General features: G+C 48.0%; 2 protein-coding genes across 2 annotated transcripts; one reads left to right on the forward strand and one right to left on the reverse strand.

The window, feature by feature from the left end:
• Positions 1-168: 168 nt before the first annotated feature.
• Positions 169-10,753, reverse strand: LOC137867550 (LHFPL tetraspan subfamily member 2a protein-like). The gene is made up of 3 exons (XM_068704198.1): positions 10,578-10,753; positions 2,594-3,239; positions 169-1,426 (listed from the first exon to the last, which is right to left on the reverse strand). The coding sequence occupies exons 2-3, from the start codon at positions 2,994-2,996 to the stop codon at positions 1,170-1,172; spliced, it is 660 nt and encodes a 219-aa protein (XP_068560299.1). The 5' UTR covers positions 2,997-3,239; positions 10,578-10,753; the 3' UTR covers positions 169-1,169.
• Positions 10,754-18,316: 7,563 nt separating this feature from the next.
• On the forward strand, positions 18,317-21,001 carry LOC137866901 (betaine--homocysteine S-methyltransferase 1-like). The gene is made up of 8 exons (XM_068703167.1): positions 18,317-18,420; positions 19,104-19,236; positions 19,333-19,445; positions 19,544-19,735; positions 19,851-19,998; positions 20,085-20,267; positions 20,358-20,586; positions 20,688-21,001. The coding sequence occupies exons 1-8, from the start codon at positions 18,403-18,405 to the stop codon at positions 20,875-20,877; spliced, it is 1,206 nt and encodes a 401-aa protein (XP_068559268.1). The 5' UTR covers positions 18,317-18,402; the 3' UTR covers positions 20,878-21,001.
• Positions 21,002-21,180: the final 179 nt, after the last annotated feature.

The raw sequence follows: 21,180 nt of genomic DNA on the forward strand, positions 1-21,180 counted from the left end.
GCAGTATTTAATAAAAGCCTTCAAAATGTATCTTGCAACCCTGCGTGGGAAGCACCGGTGGAAGTGGAAAGTAGTTTTGTGTTATCTTCTTTCCGCCACTAGGTGTCAGTGTTTCCTCAGGAAGGTTGGTTTTAACAGGAAAGAGTTTTACATACGTATCACAGACAGTATTGCTAAAGAAGGTTTATTTGAGTACAAAGTACGGACTGTATCTTTCCCCACACACACACACACACACATGGAACTCTCATACACGCGGCATCATTGAATGTGCCACGGATGCCGTTAACTCTTTTGTTAATGTAACAAAAACCGGCGGACAGTCGACATTAATTTAAGCACAGATGGAGCAGAAATGTCTCATCCTCTGGGTCCGCAGCAAACACACACACACACACACACATACACACACACACACACACACACACACTACGGTTGAATTATTGCACATCTCATCTACAACGAATCAAAGCGGTCACGCGGTTCTACATGTTACAGCGTCTCAATGAAGCACGGTTAGGAAAACAGGAAGCAAAGTGAAACGAATTAAGTATCAGGTGATCTCTAAAAGTACCGGGAAAAAAAACAACCCCCCCACTGAGAACCCGTTTTTTTATCCCACTCTTTTGTGCGTCTTGATCGTCTTTACAAAGCCGGATCTTGTCTGTACGGTGAGTCATAAGATAAACCTCAATAAGATCCGCTGCAGCCTGCTTTTATCTCCCTGTGAGCAATAGTAATAGCGAAAGTCGAGCTTCTGTTCCGTTTCACACACACTCTGCAAAAGGCCCGCCAACGATCAGTATCATGGCGTTACTAACCTACACGCTTCCACATACCAACTCCCTTGACTAATCTGCTATTCCGGCACAGTGGTTTTGTTTAAGGTGAGAATTAGTTCAAACATAAAACAGTATCACGGTCAAAAACATTGGTCTACAGGCAAAGTCCACTGGCCTGCTGCTGCCTTTAGGCTGTTTAACCTGAAGCTGAGCGATTTCTGTTACAACGGCGTCCATCTTTTCAACAATCACTGATTTCATCCAGGCTATCGAGAAGAACAATCGCTCAGAGAGAAATGTCTGTCGTCCCTCCGCTGAGATCTACAAGCGTCCATACAAGAAGAAATGACGCCGAAGGGAGGATTTCCTGGAGGTTTCTAAAAAGGCTCAGAGCAGGCAGATCAGACTCCTCCCCTCTTCGATCTCCTCCTGGACCTTATCGCTGGAGGTGGCGATCTCGGCCTGCGCGGACAAAACGGCGCACAGGAAGGATCCCAGCGTTCCTCCTATCGCCGCGTAGAACGCCCAGCCGAGGGAGCACAGAGCGGGCCTGAAGGGCGAGGCCTCGGGCCCGCAGTAGCCGATCACCTTCTCTGAACCCCAGCCGGCAGGGTACAGCATGAGGCCCACCATCAGCAACAGGCCTGGAGGGAGGGGGAGAGGGAGAGAGAGAGAGAGAGAGAGAGAGAGAGAGAGAGAGAGAGAGAGAGAGAGACAGAGAGAGACAGAGAGAGAGAGAGAGAGACGAGGGGTTCAGTCACGTAAACATCGGGGCGGAGAAAGCATAAACAGATCACAGAGCAGCTGGGAGCGCGGTGACTCAGCTCTGGTGAAGAATACGTGTGTTTTTTTTCAGCTGACGAGCATTTTTTTTTTTTGCGATGCGAGTAAAAGCCCCATTTGACCGCTTCTGCGGTGACGTCACACGGTGATAGATCACCTGCTCGACACACCTGTCCGGCCAAACACACCTGTGGGACCTCATTGTTGTAGAAACGTGCAGAAAGACTTTTTGGTCGAGGTTTGGTTGGAACCTCCAACTAGTTGTTGCCAACCTATCTAAAATCTGATGTCTCAACTTGTAAACTCAACAGCAACAGAGGCATTCCCCAAAGGCTATGGCATGATTATGAAACGTGCAGTAATAGGCTTGCATGGGCGTGTAACCGCTATGAACTCTGATTATTAGCATAAGCTTCGGTAGCAAGTGAAACGTAGGTGTTCAGCTCCAGGTGTTTGTCCACGCTTCTTCACCTGAGGGGGCTCATTTTGTGGGAACTTCCTTCCCTTTTACCAGAGAACTTTGAACGTGTGAACCCAGAGGAAGCGCGGCAATGAAAAAGAATGAGAGTAAATGGTTTTAGTTTTAGGGTGAAATCATTATATATACACCTTTTACGCACTTTTAAACACATTTCATGCACAACGCAACATTTTTTTTAATTTATTTTTTGCAACTATTTTGGAGAAATCATTAGCATTGTGGTGCTAGCATTATGCTATGGTTGTAAAAAATACAATATATCAGTTAGTTAGGGAGAACAATAAAGTCATGGTCTTTATTTAGGCATTCAATGACTTTAAAGGGGACACATCACGCTCATTTTAAGGTTCATACTGGTATTTAGGGTTTCTACTAGAACATGTTTACATGCTTTAATGCTAAAAAAAACACTTTATTTTTCTCATACTGCCCGTCTGAATGTACTTGTATTCACCCTCTGTCTGAAACGCCCCGTTTCAGCGCCTGTCTCTTTAAATCCCCCTCCCAAAAAAGGGGAGACAAATCTGAATGAATTGTTGAGTCTCACCTGCGATGGCCTGGAGCAGTCCGCAGATGTTGAATATGCTCTTCTTCATGATGCTCTGGAAGCACATGCTGAACACGGAGATGCAGGCCACGCCTCCCAGCACCAACGTCCCAGCTGCCAGAAACAACATGGCGGCCTGCCAGAAGCCGCTGGCCACTTCTCCAAACGTGCCGGCGTAGGGCCCGCAGCTCACCGCCGCTCCCCGGGACCCGACGCGAAGGCAGCGGCCGTAGAGGCCGAGAGACGGCCGGTACCCACCGGAGTCCACGGCCGCCCCGGAGTCCGACCGAGGGAATCCCAGCAGCCAGTCGGGGCTCATGTAGGCGATGAGCTCGGCGAAGGCCACCACGATGCTGAGCAGCGTCCACAGCATGGAGCGGCACGTCACGATAACATGGCACATGGCGTCAAGTCCGTCTGAGATGGCAACGACCAATGATTTAAACAAATCTCAAAGCCCTCTTAGAGTTTCCTTTCCCTTGCGAACAGAAAGGTCCAGCGGATTCCTTGTTCTGATCCTTATCCCCTCTGAGCAGATGTTTTCCCTCCTCTCACGATTCTCTCCTCTTCCGAGGGAAGGTCCCGACTCTGGTCACGCCGAACAGCTACAGCGCACCGAAGCAGCTTCCCTCGGCCATGGCAGCTTCTGTAAAAGACACACCCACGGACACAAGAGGGTCAGAGACACACTGAATCTGTATACATACGAGGTGGGAGTAACTGACGGGGGGGGGGGGGGGGGGTAAGAAGAACTGGTTTCCCATCCACCATGAATCACCGAGCTCCCTTGTCTTCGCCCCCGGGGGGATGTTTCATTTGTACCACTGTCATCAAACAGACCCCAGATCTTCCTACAGAGCGCTACTTCACATTCACTTATCAGCCAGCTGTGAGTGCAGCGTGAGCAACACTTCCAGATGTCCGTCGGAACAGTTAAGATGACTCACACGCGCACACACACACACACACACACACACACACACACACACACACACACACAGGAGTTCATAATGTCGTCACTCCGCCCACAGATCCCCTGGGCCTTTGTGCGATCGGTTTCATCTGCACAATGACAGGAGCCTTGTGTGTTTAGCGGCTGTCGACACAGTTCGGCGCAGATCAATTCACATCACAGTCTGAATAAAGAGCCTTCAACGGCGATCCAAAGTTGATTACGAATAACTTGTAAACTTTAACAGATGACATTTTTCAGAGCTCTCAATCCTGTGTGTGTGTGTGTGTGTGTGTGTGTGTGTGTGTGTGTGTGTGTTTGAGCGAGAGTGTGCGAGTCTCAATCAAAGCGATTGTGATTGCTGTGTCTATGTTTTGATTTCGTTGCCGGGGCCACACTGGCCTCGACGCGGCCGTGGTCTCGTGGAAACACGGAGGGTTTCTCAGAAGCCCTCTGATGTCATGAGTGTGATGACACACACACACACACACACACACACACACACACACACAGGAAAATATGAGGGAGCCGGGTCAAGCTCGTGGTGACTCGGCTGTCCTGGTGACCCCCACCCCCCAAAAAAAAAGACGGTTGTGAGACGTTCAAAAGGGTCTAATCGCACAAGAAATATGTATCTCTGGTGGTACTGTGGTTGGTTTTTTCTCCCATGTTTTCAGATATCCATACATTTAGGGCCTCCGCGCCACTACAACAGAGATGAATGATGTAATTCTGCATTGTTGTATTGATTTATTCAGCTCTCTGATGTAGATGTCTCCCATTCCCAATCCTGCTTTTTAAGCCGTTTCAGAGATGTGGGCATCGATTCCAGTATTTCTTTTAGAACTACTTTCTACTGAAGAAATAGTCCCTACCAACTTGCTGACAGCGAGGTTTGCAACGGGGACAATTCCTCTAGAAAGAGTCTGATAGATTTATAACTTTTTACATACCAGAGAAGGGAGGCTGAACTGATAGCAGTTTACTGTTTCTATTCATTTTGTTGGTGATGAAAAGTTCAGCACAAAAAAAACATTCATTAAGAGTTATAAGTCAGTCCGACGCCCGGGGGAATTACTGTGGTATTAGGTTGCATATAACCTCCCCGCCGGTCTCCATCCAGGATGGTAAATCACCCCCCCCACCCCACCACATCTGTAGGGAATGAACATTGACGCTGTGTTCCGTCTTGATACCATCGGAGTCGGTTCAAGGCGAAAAAGCGCCTACAAAATAAAAAGTATTATCTCACGCGGCCAAAAAAAAAGGCTGAGTGATTCATCCGAGGTCGAGTGGAAACCGGCAGAACTGGGTCACAACAACAAAGTCACAGGCATGACGGCATGTGAGGAGCCGAGGAATGGGATTTGAACCGCTTGAAGATGCGGGTGTCGCTCAGTCGTGTCTGCAGTTCACGGTTGTGCGATGCTTCAAAATCGGCAAACATCGTCCATCTCCGCTTCAGAAATGTTTTCTCCTTCCACAATTTCGTAAAACCTAATTAGAGATTTCATTTCATGAAAATGCGCGGGTCTATAATTAGGCAGCCCGAAGATAAACTGAGGGAGCGAATTTCAGTTTCAGCTGAACGCCAGCAGCAGGATAAAGAAGTCGCCGTTCATTCAAAAAAAGGAAATGGCAGAAATAAACAGGAAGCTAACAGGAAGCATCGGCGTTCGTCCGACAGCCTCTGAGGCGCGGTCGTGCGTCGCGAGCGACGATCCGCCCGACCGTCTTCTGTCAATCTGAACCACGTCACACAGGGGGGGTTTTCCAGGTGATGTCTGTAGAAACGTGTTCGTGATTCGACCTCCAGGGAAATTACAGCGACTAAAGGAACACAAAAAGCATTTACAAGCGTGTTTATGTGTTTGAGGACGGTTTTTAGGGTGCGCCCTGTTTTATTACAGTCCTTGAGTTTATTCCGGGCCTCCTCACAATAACTATGGCCCCTCCATGTCGCTATCACAGTTTCCATTCTGCAGTACTTACAATGGGTTTCAGCCACCCAGGCTACAGTTTTGGGTTGCCCTGTTGAGTTCGAGTCCTCTGTTTACAGCTGATTATACGGTCCATCCGGGCCGGGCCGGGCATTGCGCTGTCTGTTGAGACTGCGATGTCCCTCAAATTAGCCGCTCTGCCTCTTTAAACTGCAGAGACGGAGCCTGAAAACGCCTCGTCGAGGCAGTCGGCGTGGGGCACCTTGTGTCCTCTCCCCCCACCCCTGGAAATCCCTTCACTCATACCTCATCACGGCTCGGTAAGGACGGCACTCAGAGCGAGGTGAAAACGTCTAGCATGAACAGTACTGATATAAACGGCCACCCTGATATCATCTTTACTTCACAGTGAAAAGATTATCTTTAATCAGTCATTTGAATTTCAGATCCTAATCCGGTTAGCGAGCAGGTCCAGGACGGGGGTTTTCTGTACTTTTTTTTTACACTTCGCGGCACATCAGACGCTCAGAGCTATGTCCTATTCATGACCGAGTCCTCCCAGTCGCTTTCGATAGATATGCATCTTCAAACAGTCAGATCTCTGTTACCCGAAAGCTCTCTCCGTAGTCACACCGTCGCAGATGCGCATCAACAGCCGTCGGATCACAGGGTTATCCTGGCGCTTTCGTAAAAAAATCCTCCCACGACGCCGAGGTCGACCGATGATGCGGTGGATAAGCTACGAGATGAAAGCAGCAACGCCGTTCCGCGTCTGATCTGGACCTGCTCATTCCCACACTGAAGCAAGAAACCCAGCCCCCCCCCCCCCCGCAGGATTACGTGCACGCAGTGAAGGCCTTAGGCCAACTCACGCACAGTTTCCCCAATCCCTTCATTCAGGCAAGCCGACACCAAACAGTCTCCTCGCCACATCACGGGCCGACAGTTTGGCTGTGAAAACGCGTTGGATCAAGCGGCCCGTCGGCTCAATAAAACGTCTACTTAACGAAGCGCAGCGTCGCTTTGAGCCGAGCCCACGTCGAAGCCCCGGACGACGCGGCGGATACGAGGCGTATGTGGGTCAGTCAGTTGGCCGTTAGTCGAAGGAGCCCGCCGAGCAGTAAATCTGGAGTAATTGGTCTGAGATATCAGCGAGAGGCTCTGGTAGCATGCCACGGTGCTGAGGTAATGAGCGCTGGCCACTGTGGTCTGTTCTGGAGAGTGAGAGCGAACGAGGGCCGAAGGCGGGTGGTTGAGAGATCTAAAGCTGGCTCAGATTGTTCTATAAACGCAGCGTTTTTACATGAATATAAAAAGTGCGAGAGATGATCAATGTTTAAGATAGGGATGCACCGACCTGAGGCCGGGCGATATACATCAATATTATATTGATATTGTGATTGTGAGTCCAGACGTGGTGTCAGGTTTTTGGATGTCGTAATATGCCGTAAGTGTCTAAAGGCTATGTTAAAGTAAAGTGGTGTCATTTTCTGAACTTAACAGACTGTGGTAGCCGTTCTATAATTTGCCTTCACCCACTTATAGTCATTATATCCACATGACTGATGATTATTCATCTCTAAACTTATCATAGCCATTATAGTCAACCCTACAAATATTGTTGCAATATCAAGATCTTTGGTAAAAAGAAATATTGGGATATTAGATTTTCTCCGTATCGCCCGGCCCGACACCGAGTACAGATTGGATACCAGGCATAAAGCTTATTAAGCTCAGTAGATATAAATGCACTGAATTGTTATTTCTTAAAATAGTAGTGTTCGATCCCAGATCCGGCTATTTGAGTCAGTATGGGAATGAAAGTGGGAGATCTCTAGTTTAGGAAAGCATATTTGAGCTGTTAGATCACCCACCCAGATCCAATGCCCCAATGCCCCCCCCCCCCCCCCCCCCCCCCACAGTTGATCTGGGCTGGGAAGATTTCCACAGATCCTGAACCAGCAACCTCAAACCAAGGCAATCTGTTCCCTAAGCTGCTGCGCCTGGTCTGGTCTGGTCATGCATCTGGACCAGCCAGGAGGAAGGCCCTCAAACCAAAAACCACACGAGAGGCTGCTTCGTCATCGTCAGGGCTACTCAAACACAAGATGTGGACAGTGAGGAAATCCCTCAAGAGAAGTCCGGAGAATACAGAAAAAAGGAGTAACAAGCGATATGAAACTAGTGCGATACCAGTCGGAGCTGGGCAGGACCAAACGTATCCCTCTTTCATCAAAGAATGCAGTCGAGCTCCAGGCGAAGTGACGGAGAATGAAGCAACAGCAGCAGGTTGAATGCTGAACGTTACCCTCTCAACCGCTCAAATTCTCAATCAATCGCCTATTCATATTTTCAAGAACAGGCGCCTCAGTCTTCATCCAGGCTCTATTCTGCCGGGGATGATGCAAGAACAGCGGGCAAGCCTTAACACCTGCCGGAGTAGAGACACCAACGCCCTCCAGCGAATGCCTCGTAAATTTCCATTTACATCCACGGAACGGCATAAGATCAACACCGAGCTCCTGTTTGCCCCCCCCCACCCCCCCCCCCAAAGCGGTCTGAAATGGCAGATTTGTGACCTTGTGAAACCCGAACCACGACGAGAGAACAAAGCCTTTTTCCAACAAAAAAAAGAAAAACGAGAAAACTTACACACAAAACTAATGAGTTGTACATTGTGGCTCCCTTTGATTGTCACACCTAAACCTGTAGCCTCAGGGGAGGGGAGGGGGGGGGGCGAACATCCACCTGCTTTCCCAGCATGCTCCGAACAGGACAGGAGAGGTGTTCCACAAAGACGAGTTCAGCTTCTTTTGGTTTTGCTCCAGTCTTTCTCGGTTCCTCCCAGACACTCTTCAAGCGCCCTTTTCTCGCTAACCATAACCACGTGAGCCACCGCCTTGGTGGCCCTGCATAAGCAGAGCATGAAAGGAGCTGCAAGTGGAGAAGATGTTTCCCATGGACAGGCACTCGACCACAACCTGCGTCCCGCGACTCCAGCCGCTGAGTGACGTCGGCCATCAAACGCATGTTCAGCGCTCCAGAGTTCGTTTAGATTTATTCTACAGACCCAGATTAAACGCTGTGAAGCAATTCAAGCTGTAAGAAAAAAAAAACCCCTCCAGACTGGAGTGAAGACATGCCAGCAGCTCTAGCTTTCAAACACAACCAGAGGGTTTTCGACAACAATAAGAGGCCCCAGAAATGTAAACAGCAAGTCAACAGTGAGAGCCCCCCCCCCCACCCACCCACCCACAGCGTGCTGAAAAACAATACAGTCACTGATGCACAAGCACCAAAAACAAATACACACCCGTAAAACTGTGAGACGGTGCCGGCCTGCGCTCGCTCGTCCGGGGCGTAATTGCATCAAAGCGCATGACTTACCCAGAGGAGAGCATCGGCCCGAGGCCCGTCTGTGCGTGCATGTGCCTGAGAGAAGGCCCGCTTCATCTGGTGCCACTCAACTCAAACAAAGGCAGCACAAAGACGTGCCGACGCCCCCCCCCACCACCACCACCACCCAACCACCACCACCACCACCCACCCCTCGCTCGCTCTTCAGCTCTCAAAAGACATGCCACCGTTGGCCCAGAATGCACCTCCCCGGGTCCTCAAAGAGCGGGGCGCCCCCCCAACCTATTCAATCTGTGCAACACCCCCGGCGCCTCCCTCTCGCCGACTCCGTAGGGGCCCCAAAGTTTGTGACGCACAAAAGACCCCCCGAGTGACCCTCACATTTCACTCACACAAAGAGTCAGGAATGACACGGCCAACGCTGTACACCCCCCCCCCCCCCCTTTCTGCTTTTCCTCAACAGCTCCAGATGGGCCCTTTTACAGTGACGTTTGAAGGTCCGAATGGGAGGTTTAAGGATGTTGACCCATGACTAATAGTTGCGAATACTTTATATTAGAACAGTTTGGAGATTCGATCAACTTTTCTGCATTAAAAGGGGCCCTCTGGGGAACTGAATGGGGAACAGTGGCCCTCCAAGAAGATAGAGAATCCATCAAATCATCAATTTGACACACGGCCACGAGACAAGTTTTACAAAACAGATTTGTTGCATTTACTTAGAAAGCCCAACTTGCTCTAAATCTCCTTTTAGCTATCACCATCACATTGCTCCGTCCAGATCCAGTGACAGGAAAAAACACGGTTGCAGTTTCAGGGCAATCACACCAAAAGTCAATTACAGCATAATAGCTAATAGCATAATGACTCAACGGGACATTTTTGTTAGACATTGGAAGAGAAATCTGATTTTGTAAGAGTGTATAAAAAGTTCTGAAAGTTGGCGGCGCCTCCCTCCACTCATCATGTCACTGTAGTTTGTCCTTGAACCGGGCTAGAATAAACACGCAACGGTTTTCCTGGCTTTGTTTAGTTTACGATGTGGAGCCACTTCCCCTTCTCAGCGGTGCATCGGGGGGCCAGAGAGCTCCATGGGTGGCTCTCACATGGGTGGACCTCCTCCGTGCACTTCAAGGACGCAGGAGTTGCGGTGGAAAGAGTAGAGACACACACAGAGGAGCTGCTTGCGTGCACGGACATGTGTGAAAGACAGATTTGGGATATAAAATAAAACAATTTTTAAAAATACAAAATAGAGCCGTGTAATAAGCAGTTGGGCTTCTGGTTGGGAGGTGATTTCTCTAATAAGACACTGTGCTGTGATTTCCAGCTGCTGCCAGATGTTGTGGTGACCCCAGAGCTGCACCTTTAGATGCCTCACTTTGTCCCAGTTCACATCCCTCCAAAGAAATGCTAAAAAAATAAATTAAAAAAAACACACATCCCCACTCGGGTTGTCTTCATGTGGCTGCTTCAGGATCAATGCAGCATGTAAACTTCCTTACTAACAGCTGGCATTAAACACAGCTCTGGTTCTGAGAAAAGAGATTAATTTCCTGACAGTTAAGAGGGACTTTAACCTACAAGCGAGACTTCCTGCAACAACAACAACAACAGCCGTTACATTAATGACACTTTTCTGGCGACATGAAAACCGAAGAGGAGATGTGTGACATCAGTGCTTTCAAACAGCTTACGCTACACGTTTCCCCCTGTCGCATTGTCTTCTACTTACGGGAAGTCGGCGTGGAGAGATTTCTGCAGGAGAAGAAGAAGAAGAAGAAGAAGCTGTCCTTTGTTTTGAAACGCTGGTTTGTCGTCCACGCGCGGCGCCGTCCTCCGCACTCTCATTCACTCGCGTCTCCTTTCTTCAGGACGTTATTAATCTCGTTCCTTCTGCCCTCACGTAAAGCCGTCCCACCGCCGTCTGACGTCGGCCTCTTCTCCTCTTCTCTTCTCCTCCCTCCCCCTTCTCCCCCCCCCCCCCGCTCCGCTCGTCTCAGAGAAGAAGAAGAAGAAGAAAAGTGTCAGAGATGATGACGAGTTCCTGGATTCTGACACTCCGCTTCCCATAAACTCCCAACAATAAGCGCGTGGAGACAACTCATTTATTCACGCTTCCTTCGCAGGTTCTTCTTTATAGTGACACCTTCTCCATATTTTCTTTACTTTAGTGTTTTTTTCTCACACTTCGTATACGTAGGGTACACTCTGAGATATTGACAATTGAAAAATAATAAAGTGGAATATGCAAAGAATGAAATATCTATCTTATAACAATTTGATTACACATCTTTTTAATGTGCATAATTGAATAACAGTGGCGGCTCTAAACATTTCAGCTGGGGGGGCCACGTTCGATATTAAGTGTTCCAAATATTTCAAGCAAGGAGGTAGAATGGTCATCCACTAATCAGAAGGCCGTTGGTTCGATCCCTGGTCCCCTCAGTCCACTTGTCGGAGTGCCCTTGAGCAAGATACTGAAACCCCAATTTACAGTGAGTCCAGGCTTAATATTACTGGGGCACTGCCCCCCCCCTCTATTGCTCGGATTTATCCTTAAAGGAATAGTTCTTCTGCTTTCTTGCCAAACTGCTAAACCAAAACCTGTGGCTTTTTACACGTTGGCTTACGGAGAGATTAAACAAACAATGACATGTTGATCAGTGAACTTCGGTTATGTTATGTTACCTTTGTACAGAGCCAGGCTAGCTGTTTCCCTCTGTTTCCAGTCTTTATGCTAAGCTAAGCTAACCGGCTTGCTGGCTCTATCTTTATATTTTAAATGCATATTCACCACAACTCTGAACTTTACATAACTGAGTAATAGAGACTCAACTTTGACTCGACGGTTCGGTTGTTTTAGATGTAGAATCGTACATAGACAGCAGTGTCTTCCACCTCTGCGTTGTTTTACCGGGCAGCACCAAGTAATAAGAGAACCTCCGTCCTTGTTCTCTTCAGGGGAGGCTCCAGGAAAGACCTCCGATCAGCTGTAGAGAAGAAACTGTGTTCTTTCCTCTCTTCTCACTCAAGGAGCTGAGCCGGAGACATGAACCACACTTATTACATCGTGGTCTGTGGAACGATGACAACTCAGGGACTGACTGTCACACTGGGACCATATGAATATTTTAGGGGGTCGGGGGATACACAGCAGTGGGGAATAGTGACTGACGCGGGGGCCCCAACTGCATGTTTTGAAGGATTTGTGTGGTTTGTAAGCGATGTCGAATGGTGGCGGTGATACATTGCTGGAGGGAGTCCATGTAGATTGACGAAGGCCTTGCGCAGTTCTGTTAAGAGTCACTTGAGTAACCGAGGTATCATTTACAGACAGGTTTGGATAAAACATGCCGGTTCTGGTGTGTTTTGGGAGGCCGCTTTTTTGAGAGAATGGTGGAGGGATGATCCTTGAGCCTTGTCTTAATGATCTCCTTGACTCCCTGAAGTCCAGTCAGCTTGTCATGTGATTATTTCACATTCTCATTCATTTAAACACACATGAGGCATGCTGGGTAAACGCTCTTTTTGTTTAGACTATCATAAATGATGTTAAGCAAAGATCCCATAAAGTGTCAACATTGATGAGTGTGTGATCACTTTACACATGCGTCATCATGACTTTTTTTAAAGCTTCCCCTCCAGAACGCAAACATTATGAGTTTCACCACATTGGTATTTACTGCATACTATCTGCATGCAGGAGTCTTTTTTTTTGTGTATATTTTGTACGAGTCTACAGAATCCTAAAAACAAAAAAAAAGCCTAACAACTCCTCTTCCCAGCCTGTTAACACCAGCTCTTATTCCCTCTGTGGGATGCTGCAGTGGGAGTTTGTTGAGTGCAGCTCTTCACGCCGCCCTCCTGACATTCTTCACGGCCTCAAGCTTCGTACCCTCACAGTTTAGCCTCCTCGCTCCTCCGCCACGGCAGAGCCGCTGCGTCATTTGGTCAGCCCTGCCTTCTGGACTTCCTCTTTCCACGCCGAGATCGGTCTCTGAGTGTGTGTGTGTCGTCCTGGTGAGAACACTGTGGGAGGCAGGAAAGTCTGTAAATAGTAAAAAACAAAAAAGAAAAAAAGTGTGGTCACCACAGCCCTCCGGTCTGCAGAGTGAGGAAGATGTTGGGAACATGCAGAGAAGTCTTAAGAGACACTGGGAGAGATGATTGGGTTTGATGGTTAGTGGCTGTGGGGAGGAAGTAACTCTATCGCGATGATGCCATTCCTGGTGCATGTCGGATATGTATTTGTGTGTGAAAATAAGGGCTGGTATAATTGTTTTAACTGCAGAGCATGCTTTAAATATATAGGCGTACTGATTCTAAAGCTACCAATAGATACGCGCGAGTGGTGGCCTTTGTGTGAACAAGGGCTTTGTATTTGGATTGCATGGATGAACATAGTAGTTTGTACTTTATACTTCATATAATTCCTTGAGAAAGTTAACATTAACCAATGGGACCATACAGGCCAACCCCCTTTTGCCTGGAGGAGAGCAGACGGAAGCTCCGGAGAGGCCAGCTGGCTAGTTAGCGAGCTAATTGTCCATCTCCAGAGCTAGCTAGTCGGTTAGCTAGTCTCCGGAGCCCCTGCATGCTCTTGTCCCAGCGAAGTGGTCCCTTAGCGGCAAGGAGTGAGGCAAAGGGACCACAGACCCAGCACTGCTGCTGCTGCTGCTGGCCACCAGCCTGCTGTTGGGCTGCTTTTCTGTGGCCGGTGTAATGCTAGCATGGAAGGTAGCTGGCTAACTAGCCAGCCGCTAAATGAGTCAAATAAGTAGAATTCAAGGCCTCTACACTCTGTGAAACATCGCCTTCATAGCATAAATGAGATTTTGAATGTTAACAAAGTAACGCCATATAACCATACTGACAAAACATTATTTTTTTTTCCAGTTTTCATAAACCTGAATAGAACTTTACATTCCTTTTCAAATACTTTGAGCTCATGTTGTTGTCACAACCATGTACTGCCAGCCGACGAAGAAAGAATCTGCTTAATTATGGGTTAAAATGTCTCAGTCCAGTGAGGTAAACATAAACATACAGTAGGCAGCGGTGTGGTCAGAGACCTGGCATTTAGAAAAAAACAAAAAAATAGGAGAATCCATCATTTCCATTTTTGTTTTTGGGGAGGGTGTGTGTGTGTGTGTGTGTGTGTGTGTGTGTGTGTGTGTGTGTGTGTGTGTGGGGGGGGGGGGATTTCCCAGCAGTATACGTCTTGTTGTTGGAAATGAGGTCACACACGTGAGACGCAAATAAAGTGTGACTTAAAGGTGACCCAAGACTCTGTGCCACAAAAACAGAGCAAAGCAGAGCATCCCAACGGAGTTAGGTCACTCAAACAGCAAACAGGCCGTGCTGGAACAAGCCGAGCATGACGTCAGTCTTTAGGAATAAAGACTTTATGAGACAGAACACACTGTCACCGTGACAGATAACTAAGTTCTATTTGACGTCATCTGATAAACAAAAACAGCAAGCTACTCAATTTGTGCCTGAGTCATAAATACCTAAACTAGAGATCATCTTATTTGGTGATTTTGAAGAGTACTTTGGTGTACACATGTACAAATATTTTGACTCTTTGCTTATCCAACTTGTATTTATCTGACAAACCATTCTGCTAATCTCAACATATTAATCAAGCCGCAGACACAAGTTCCCGTAACATCACACCGAGCGTTCAAAGCTAACTAGCATCAGCAGCGCTACACTGGGGGTTTTTTGGCCAAAATAAACACGACCCTGCTGGATGCAGGTGACTTCATGAATTGTGTTTGGGCAACACGTCTGCGGTTGCTAGCAAACAAAAGAGCAACAACGCACACCAGCAAACTCAATCTGATATTTGAAGAGGCTCATTCCTCAAGAATGCTTTTCATAACCTTACCGGTCATGGTTTAAAAAAACAGAACAAAAATCAATGATCTGCAAACACGCCAGCCCGGGATTTTATTTCCACTCATCTGACTGATATTTGATGATTTATTCTCCTTTTCTTTTTGTATACATTCAAGGAGCAGCTGTTGAGTTTACTGCACAGTCATGAGATTAGAAGGCGCCGTTAAAAGATAAGGCACTGTAAACCCTCCATAGAGGCCTCTCACCAAGAGGCAATGAAAAGAAGAATGTTGTGAAAAGCTACAGGTCGGTCGGATCAAACCATCCCTCTCTTTACCTTTAAGTGAGTCACATAATGCATGTGAGGCAACTTGGTGTAGCTGTGGAAACAAATCCGTCTGCGTGTTCTGATGCGCTGAAAATGTGACACTTAGGTGATTGTTACTTTAACATGAAATACAGAATGTGCAGGTGTGACAAATTCAAGTGCATAGAGTGCAAAAGGAGGCGAGCCGTGGACACATCAGTGCAAAACATCACCTGTTTCAAGTGTGCATAAGAGAGGGAAGCCACTGCTCTAACTGAAGGGAGCGCACTAGTGGTCCCTCTTGTGTCCTAAATTAGTATGACATTGCATCGTTTGTAATGGCTTCTTCTTGTTTAGTACATTTTAAACATGTTCAAACCTAATAAGAAGTCATGATTGGTGCAGTGAAACCAGCATGCAAAGACGGCAGACACTTCATCAAGCTCTCTCTCTCTCTCTCTCTCTTTGTCTCCCACTTAGCGTCTCTCTCCCTATCTGTCGTTCTGTGGCCCACAAAATCCGCAAAGAATGGCCGGTGTCAGCAGAATGTCTTCCCCGTGATTGGACCAGAGGAAGGGGTGGAGGTAAACAGGGGGCTGCAGTGGCTCAGGGAGTCCCTGTAGAACGGGGGGGGGGGGGGGAGTGAAGCAATGCGGACAACGGACCATGTGTTGAGGTTATGTAGAGAGAGAAGAGGTGGGTCGGTGCTGGCTTTGCATGTTACGACGATGCACATGAGGTTCACTGCATTCAGGCCCAACTGTCAGAAACTCTGCAGATTTAGTTACCAGACTGAAGAAGCTTTAACCCACCAACTTCTCTCTGTCCTCCTTGTGTTGCCACCTGAACATGCTATCAGTTCATTAGGAGTTAATAGTTAACCCGGACTTTATCAGTGTCAGCCGAGGTCCTTCACACACCAAATGTGGCTCCACGCAGAAAGAGCCGGGCTTGCACGCTATTGCAAAGTTTGGCACCCTCTTCCTCCGTTCTCTCATGCTTCAAATGTGGCCCTTTTCCCAGCCAGCCTCACTTCCAACCCTCTCCCCTTTCAACCCCCCCCCCCCTTCCTCCCAGTTGGTCGTCGGCCCCGTCTCCCTTCACCCTCTGCTTCAGCCTTTGGTCCCGTTGCAACTGCACGGATCAGATCCAGCCTCAGCCTGCGAGATCTAGTTGTGGCTGCAGAGAGATAAAAGTCTCTCAGTACAGCTGCTGGTCAGCGCCAGATACTCTGAACTGGAATAGCTGGAAGACCTCGGAAGAAATGGGAGATATATAGATTTCATGGTGCAACGTTATAGGCAAAAGAAGAGAGGGCGGGGGTGGGGGGGGGGGGGTCAAGAGACAAAGGTCTAAATCCAAAAGAAGGTGATCAAAAGAAGAAAGAAGTCCCTTTCTTCCAGTGTGTGTTTGAACAAGCCATTCGGTCGGTCAGTGGGCCCGGTGAGCAGCGTTCACTTTGGCGGAGCTCTCTTCAGAACAGGCTCGTTGGGATTTGGGGGGGGGGGGGTCTCTTCCACCGTGGGGATCTGCTGCTTCACTCAGCACTTCAGTGACACTTGAGCTATTTCTGCTCCTACACACAAGCACACACACACACACACACACACACACACACACTCGCAAACATGTGGACAATCGCTCCTTAAAAAAAACAAACATGTTCACCACACATGTGCACTCAAACACCTTCCCTTTGGTCCTGCTGCGCTGCCTCTGCAAGGGAAACTTCTACACCTTATAGTAAAAAAAAAAGAAGAGCACTCCGCTCTTAATTAAATACAGCCAGTTAACTGTGTGGCGGAACTATTTTTTCTGTTTGATGAATGACTGGGTTGTAAGCAGAGAGCCATCGCCTTCCCACCGGTTTCAAGAACTTTTTTTTTTGGGCTTGCCCTGTGATGTCCAAAGATCACAGAGTCCCAGTCCTTCTTATCCTCATATTTCTCTTGTTTGAGTCAGAGATTCATATGTGGAACATAACTATAAACATTTTTATTTGCCTTATAGTTTTGCAGTCTTTTGCAAACTGGTGTGCGGGTGCAGTTCCATCAGATCCGCAGAGGGCAACAGGATCTGTGCACCTCCGACACACGCTGATGAATTGTAAACTATAGATGGGAGGCGTTTTTCTGAACTTTGACTCTGTTGATAAACACCTTAGGGAGGCCTATCTCACTCTCCCTGAAACTGGCTCGTCCCAGAGCTGACAGGGCTACACACCGGCGCTCCACCGAAGGTCAATACCCCCCCCCCCCCCGTATCTGTGTGTGTGTGCCCGTGCATATTTGTACGTGTTTTAGCGCATGTCTGTGTGTGGGGCATGGAAAAAAATAAAAATAAGGGCCACAGATGAAGACTATGTGGGCAGAATAGGAGGTGTTACTGGTTAACCTGGAAAGCTCTACATGCAGCAGTGTTGCTTTATACTGGTTTCTGTCGTTAAGAGAATATGGTTCAGGGATGATTAAAAACATCCATCGCAATGTCTGGCCAAAAGTGATGTCAGCAAAAGTCTTGTTTTATTCAACCAACAGCACAAAGCCCAAAAACATTGAATTTACTGGAGTGCAGGACAAGTAAAAACAAAAGATTCTCACCATGGTGAAGTTGGGACTATCACATTTTTTTTTGTCATTTTTGCTTGAAAATTACTTTTGTTATAGTTCTGCAATAGCTTCTTTGCACAAGACTAAGATACACAAACCACCCTTCTGTTGTGAGATCTTCATATAAATCCACAACATATAGAAGCTGCAATCAGTCACCTCACATTGCATGGAGCAGAATAGACCATTGCCAGCCTCATCAGTCTTGTGTCTCAAGACAAGCAGGTATCGGAGCGAGGTGCGCAATGCGAGCTCATCTCTTCGGGCCTTTGCAGACGGTTCCAGCTGTGAGGAGACGAACACCTGGAGGATTTGGTTTGATGTAAGCAGGCTGGTTAACCAATAACAACATATTAACATTTTACCAAATGCTCATTTGCAGGAAACTGATTTGCATTCCCAAAGAAAACTCTCACATTTTAAACTAACCCTTTCTTTTATGTGTTTCGCTTCACAGTGACCCACAATTAACCAAACGAATGGTTAATGGTCAACTGGAGATTTTAATATAATCATTAAACAGGCACATAGCTCTTTCTATTACAGAAGCATGTCCCTGTCTCACCTGAACCAACTGCTGCCAGTACCTTCATCATTGATCTGTGAGCCAGACTGTGTTGCACAATGTCCAAACAGAGATGTGGTGTTTATACATGAATTTGGCAATGAAATGAATCCTCCCATATTCACACAGCAGTATAAAGCTGGCGAGGGCCGACTCTCTGCACTCTTCGGGCAAAAAGAGGGGTTCGCTGTTACCAAGTGCTTCGTGCTTCAACTGAAACCGGGAAGAAGAGATGGCTCCGGTCAAGAAGGTACATAAAGCTCTATGCAGACGATACTGCATTTATATTACTGTCTGCAGAGATTTTGTTGATGCAAAACTGTGCCATGTAACTACTGAGGGTTGTAGTTGTCCTGTTGGTCCACGGGCCGTGCTGTCTTGAGCCGTGCATGTGGTTTGTGAAACAACCAGACTAAAGCAGTCACTGCTGGAGCGGCTCAGAGTGATAACTGCTTTTTTCTCTGCACCTTTGTACGGGAATCTGTTGTATTTGTAGAGATATTAAAGGGACAGTTTCCTCTTACCTGTAGAGCTATTTATAAATCTAGATTGTTTAAGTCTGAGTTGCATAGTTCTTTTGAAGATATCGGCTATAGTGACGTCTAACTTCTCCCCAATATAATGGGACTACATGGCACTTGGCTCAAAGTGCAAAATAAATACATTTACTTAAGTCAACAGCAATTTCTATCTCCAGAAGTCACGCTCAAGATAATCCACAGACCTTGTAGGAACTATTTACTTTCAACCATTGTTCCTACATGTAACAGCTCAACACTGTGGGTCTGTGGATTATCTTGAGTAACCGGGTCAGGATTTTGTGAATGTTTTTGGAACTGTCCCTTTAGGTAACCTACAAAATATCAAAAGTTTATAAGCCATTCAGCATGGAGCTCAAGTGATGTGTTGGCTTAAATCTGTCTGCTCCCACAGGGTATCATTGAGCGCCTCAATGCTGGGGAGGTGGTGATCGGCGACGGAGGCTTTGTGTTCGCTCTGGAGAAGAGAGGCTACGTGAAGGCCGGGCCGTGGACCCCCGAGGCTACCGTCACACACCCTGAGGCCGGTAAGACAGACGCGAACACTCACACACTGTGTCTAAAACCACATGGAGGGAAGGTACACAAACCTAAATGCTTCAAAACGTGCGTGTTTCCATTAGTGCGGCAGCTGCACAGGGAGTTCTTGAGGGCCGGGGCCAATGTCATGCAGACATTCACCTTCTACGCCAGCGACGACAAACTGGAGAACAGGGGTCAGAACTTGAAAATCACTGTGAGTGGCCAACTATATATCAGCCAACATTTACAGCAAATACCGCTTTATCCGATACTGATTGTGGCCTTTTTCCATCAACTGCGATGTTCTCTCAGGGGGCCAAAATCAACGAGGCAGCTTGTGACCTGGCAAGGGAAGTAGCCAGTGAAGGAGACGCCCTGGTTGCCGGTGGAGTGTGTCAGACTCCGTCCTACCTCAGCTGCAAGAGTGAGACAGAAGTGAAGGCCATCTTCAAGAAACAGCTGGACGTGTTCATGAAGAAGAACGTGGACTTCCTGATTGCTGAGGTGGATCCACTTCTCGTTTCCAAGTCTCGTCGTTGTTGGAGCGACTTCAATCCAAAATAGGATTAGTGGAGCGAGTGAGCGCTCAGTGGTGACCGTGTTGTTTCTCTCGCTGCAGTACTTCGAGCATGTCGAGGAGGCCGTGTGGGCAGTGGAGGTGCTGAAGACCAGCGGGAAGCCCGTGGCTGCCTCCATGTGCATCGGACCGGAGGGAGACATGCACGGCGTCTTACCCGGAGAGTGTGCCATCAGGCTGGTGAATGCCGGTACGATATTACCCGCATGTTTCTTTACTTGAGAGTCAGCTGTGTTATCTGATACAAGCAATAAAACAATTCCCTCTGTTCTCCAGGTGCCCAGATTGTGGGAGTCAACTGCCACTTTGACCCCATGACCTGTGTGAAAGCTGTGAAGTTGATGAAGGAGGGAGTGGAGAAGGCCCGGCTGAAGGCTCACTACATGGTGCAGCCCCTGGCATTTCACACCCCCGACTGCAACTGTCAGGGTTTCATCGACCTGCCAGAATTCCCCTTTGGTAATATGTTTCACTCGGACATTAAAAAAATAAAAAATAAAGTTGTGTAGTCGGCAGCTTCTTACATTTGTCTCCTTTTTCCTTCCTCAGCCCTGGAGCCCAGGATCCTGACCCGCTGGGACATGCACGAGTACGCCAGAGAGGCCTACAAGGCCGGCATCCGCTTCATCGGCGGCTGCTGTGGGTTCGAGCCCTACCACATCAGGGCCATAGCAGAGGAGCTGGCCCCCGAGAGAGGGATCGTGGCCCCGGGATCAGAGAAACATGGAATGTGGGGTTCTGGTCTGGAGATGCACACCAAACCCTGGGTCAGAGCCAGGTAAACCAGCCAAAATACTGAAATGCACACGCATTAAAGAATAGCATATGACTCGGTGCATCTTTTCCTCTACGTTTAACTTGTGTCTCCGCCCCCTCTAGGTCCCGTCGGGACTACTGGGAGCATCTCGCTCCCGCATCCGGTCGTCCCAAGTGCCCGTCCATGTCCACGCCAGAGAGCTGGGGCGTGACCAAGGGCCACGCTGACCTGCTGCAGCACAAAGAGGCCACCAGCAGCCAGGAAATGAAGCACGTGCTGGAGATGCAGAAGAAGGCCAAGTCCTCGGCGTGAGGACGGAGGGTAGAAGACTTTCCGAGTTCAGTCTGAAAAATGAAAAAGCACTTGTAACGGCGATGCTCCACTTGTGGAGTATTACTCTGTAAACCCCCAAACAATAAACCTCAGTGTCACCTAATTTCACGGCTACGTGTTGTCAGTGTGGAATGAGTGCTATTGGACTGCAGCAACAAAATATAACCACGAGTACATCGCACATTTCACCGGTTTAGAAAGGACTCAATCCTTGTTGGTGACTGCCCGCTATTGAGTTGGACTCGTCTATTCAGGGTCCAAAAAAACAGAACCCAGACAAAC

This window comes from Cebidichthys violaceus, unplaced genomic scaffold, assembly GCF_023349555.1.
Source record: "Cebidichthys violaceus isolate CVI_PGR_0920_01 unplaced genomic scaffold, fCebVio1.0.p SCAF_9, whole genome shotgun sequence".
In the NCBI taxonomy this organism is placed as follows: domain Eukaryota; kingdom Metazoa; phylum Chordata; class Actinopteri; order Perciformes; family Stichaeidae; genus Cebidichthys; species Cebidichthys violaceus.

Bases quoted from the DNA above. Each gene is read 5' to 3' on its own strand.
- LOC137867550 (XM_068704198.1), bottom strand. From the start codon at position 2,996: ATGTGCCATGTTATCGTGACGTGCCGCTCCATGCTGTGGACGCTGCTC. The intron at 1,427-2,593 runs GTGAGACTCAAC...CCCTCCCTCCAG, and splicing joins ACTGCTCCAGGCCATCGCAG to GCCTGTTGCTGATGGTGGGC.
- LOC137866901 (XM_068703167.1), top strand. The intron at 19,446-19,543 runs GTGAGTGGCCAA...ATGTTCTCTCAG, and splicing joins GTCAGAACTTGAAAATCACT to GGGGCCAAAATCAACGAGGC. The intron at 20,268-20,357 runs GTAATATGTTTC...TTCCTTCCTCAG, and splicing joins CCTGCCAGAATTCCCCTTTG to CCCTGGAGCCCAGGATCCTG.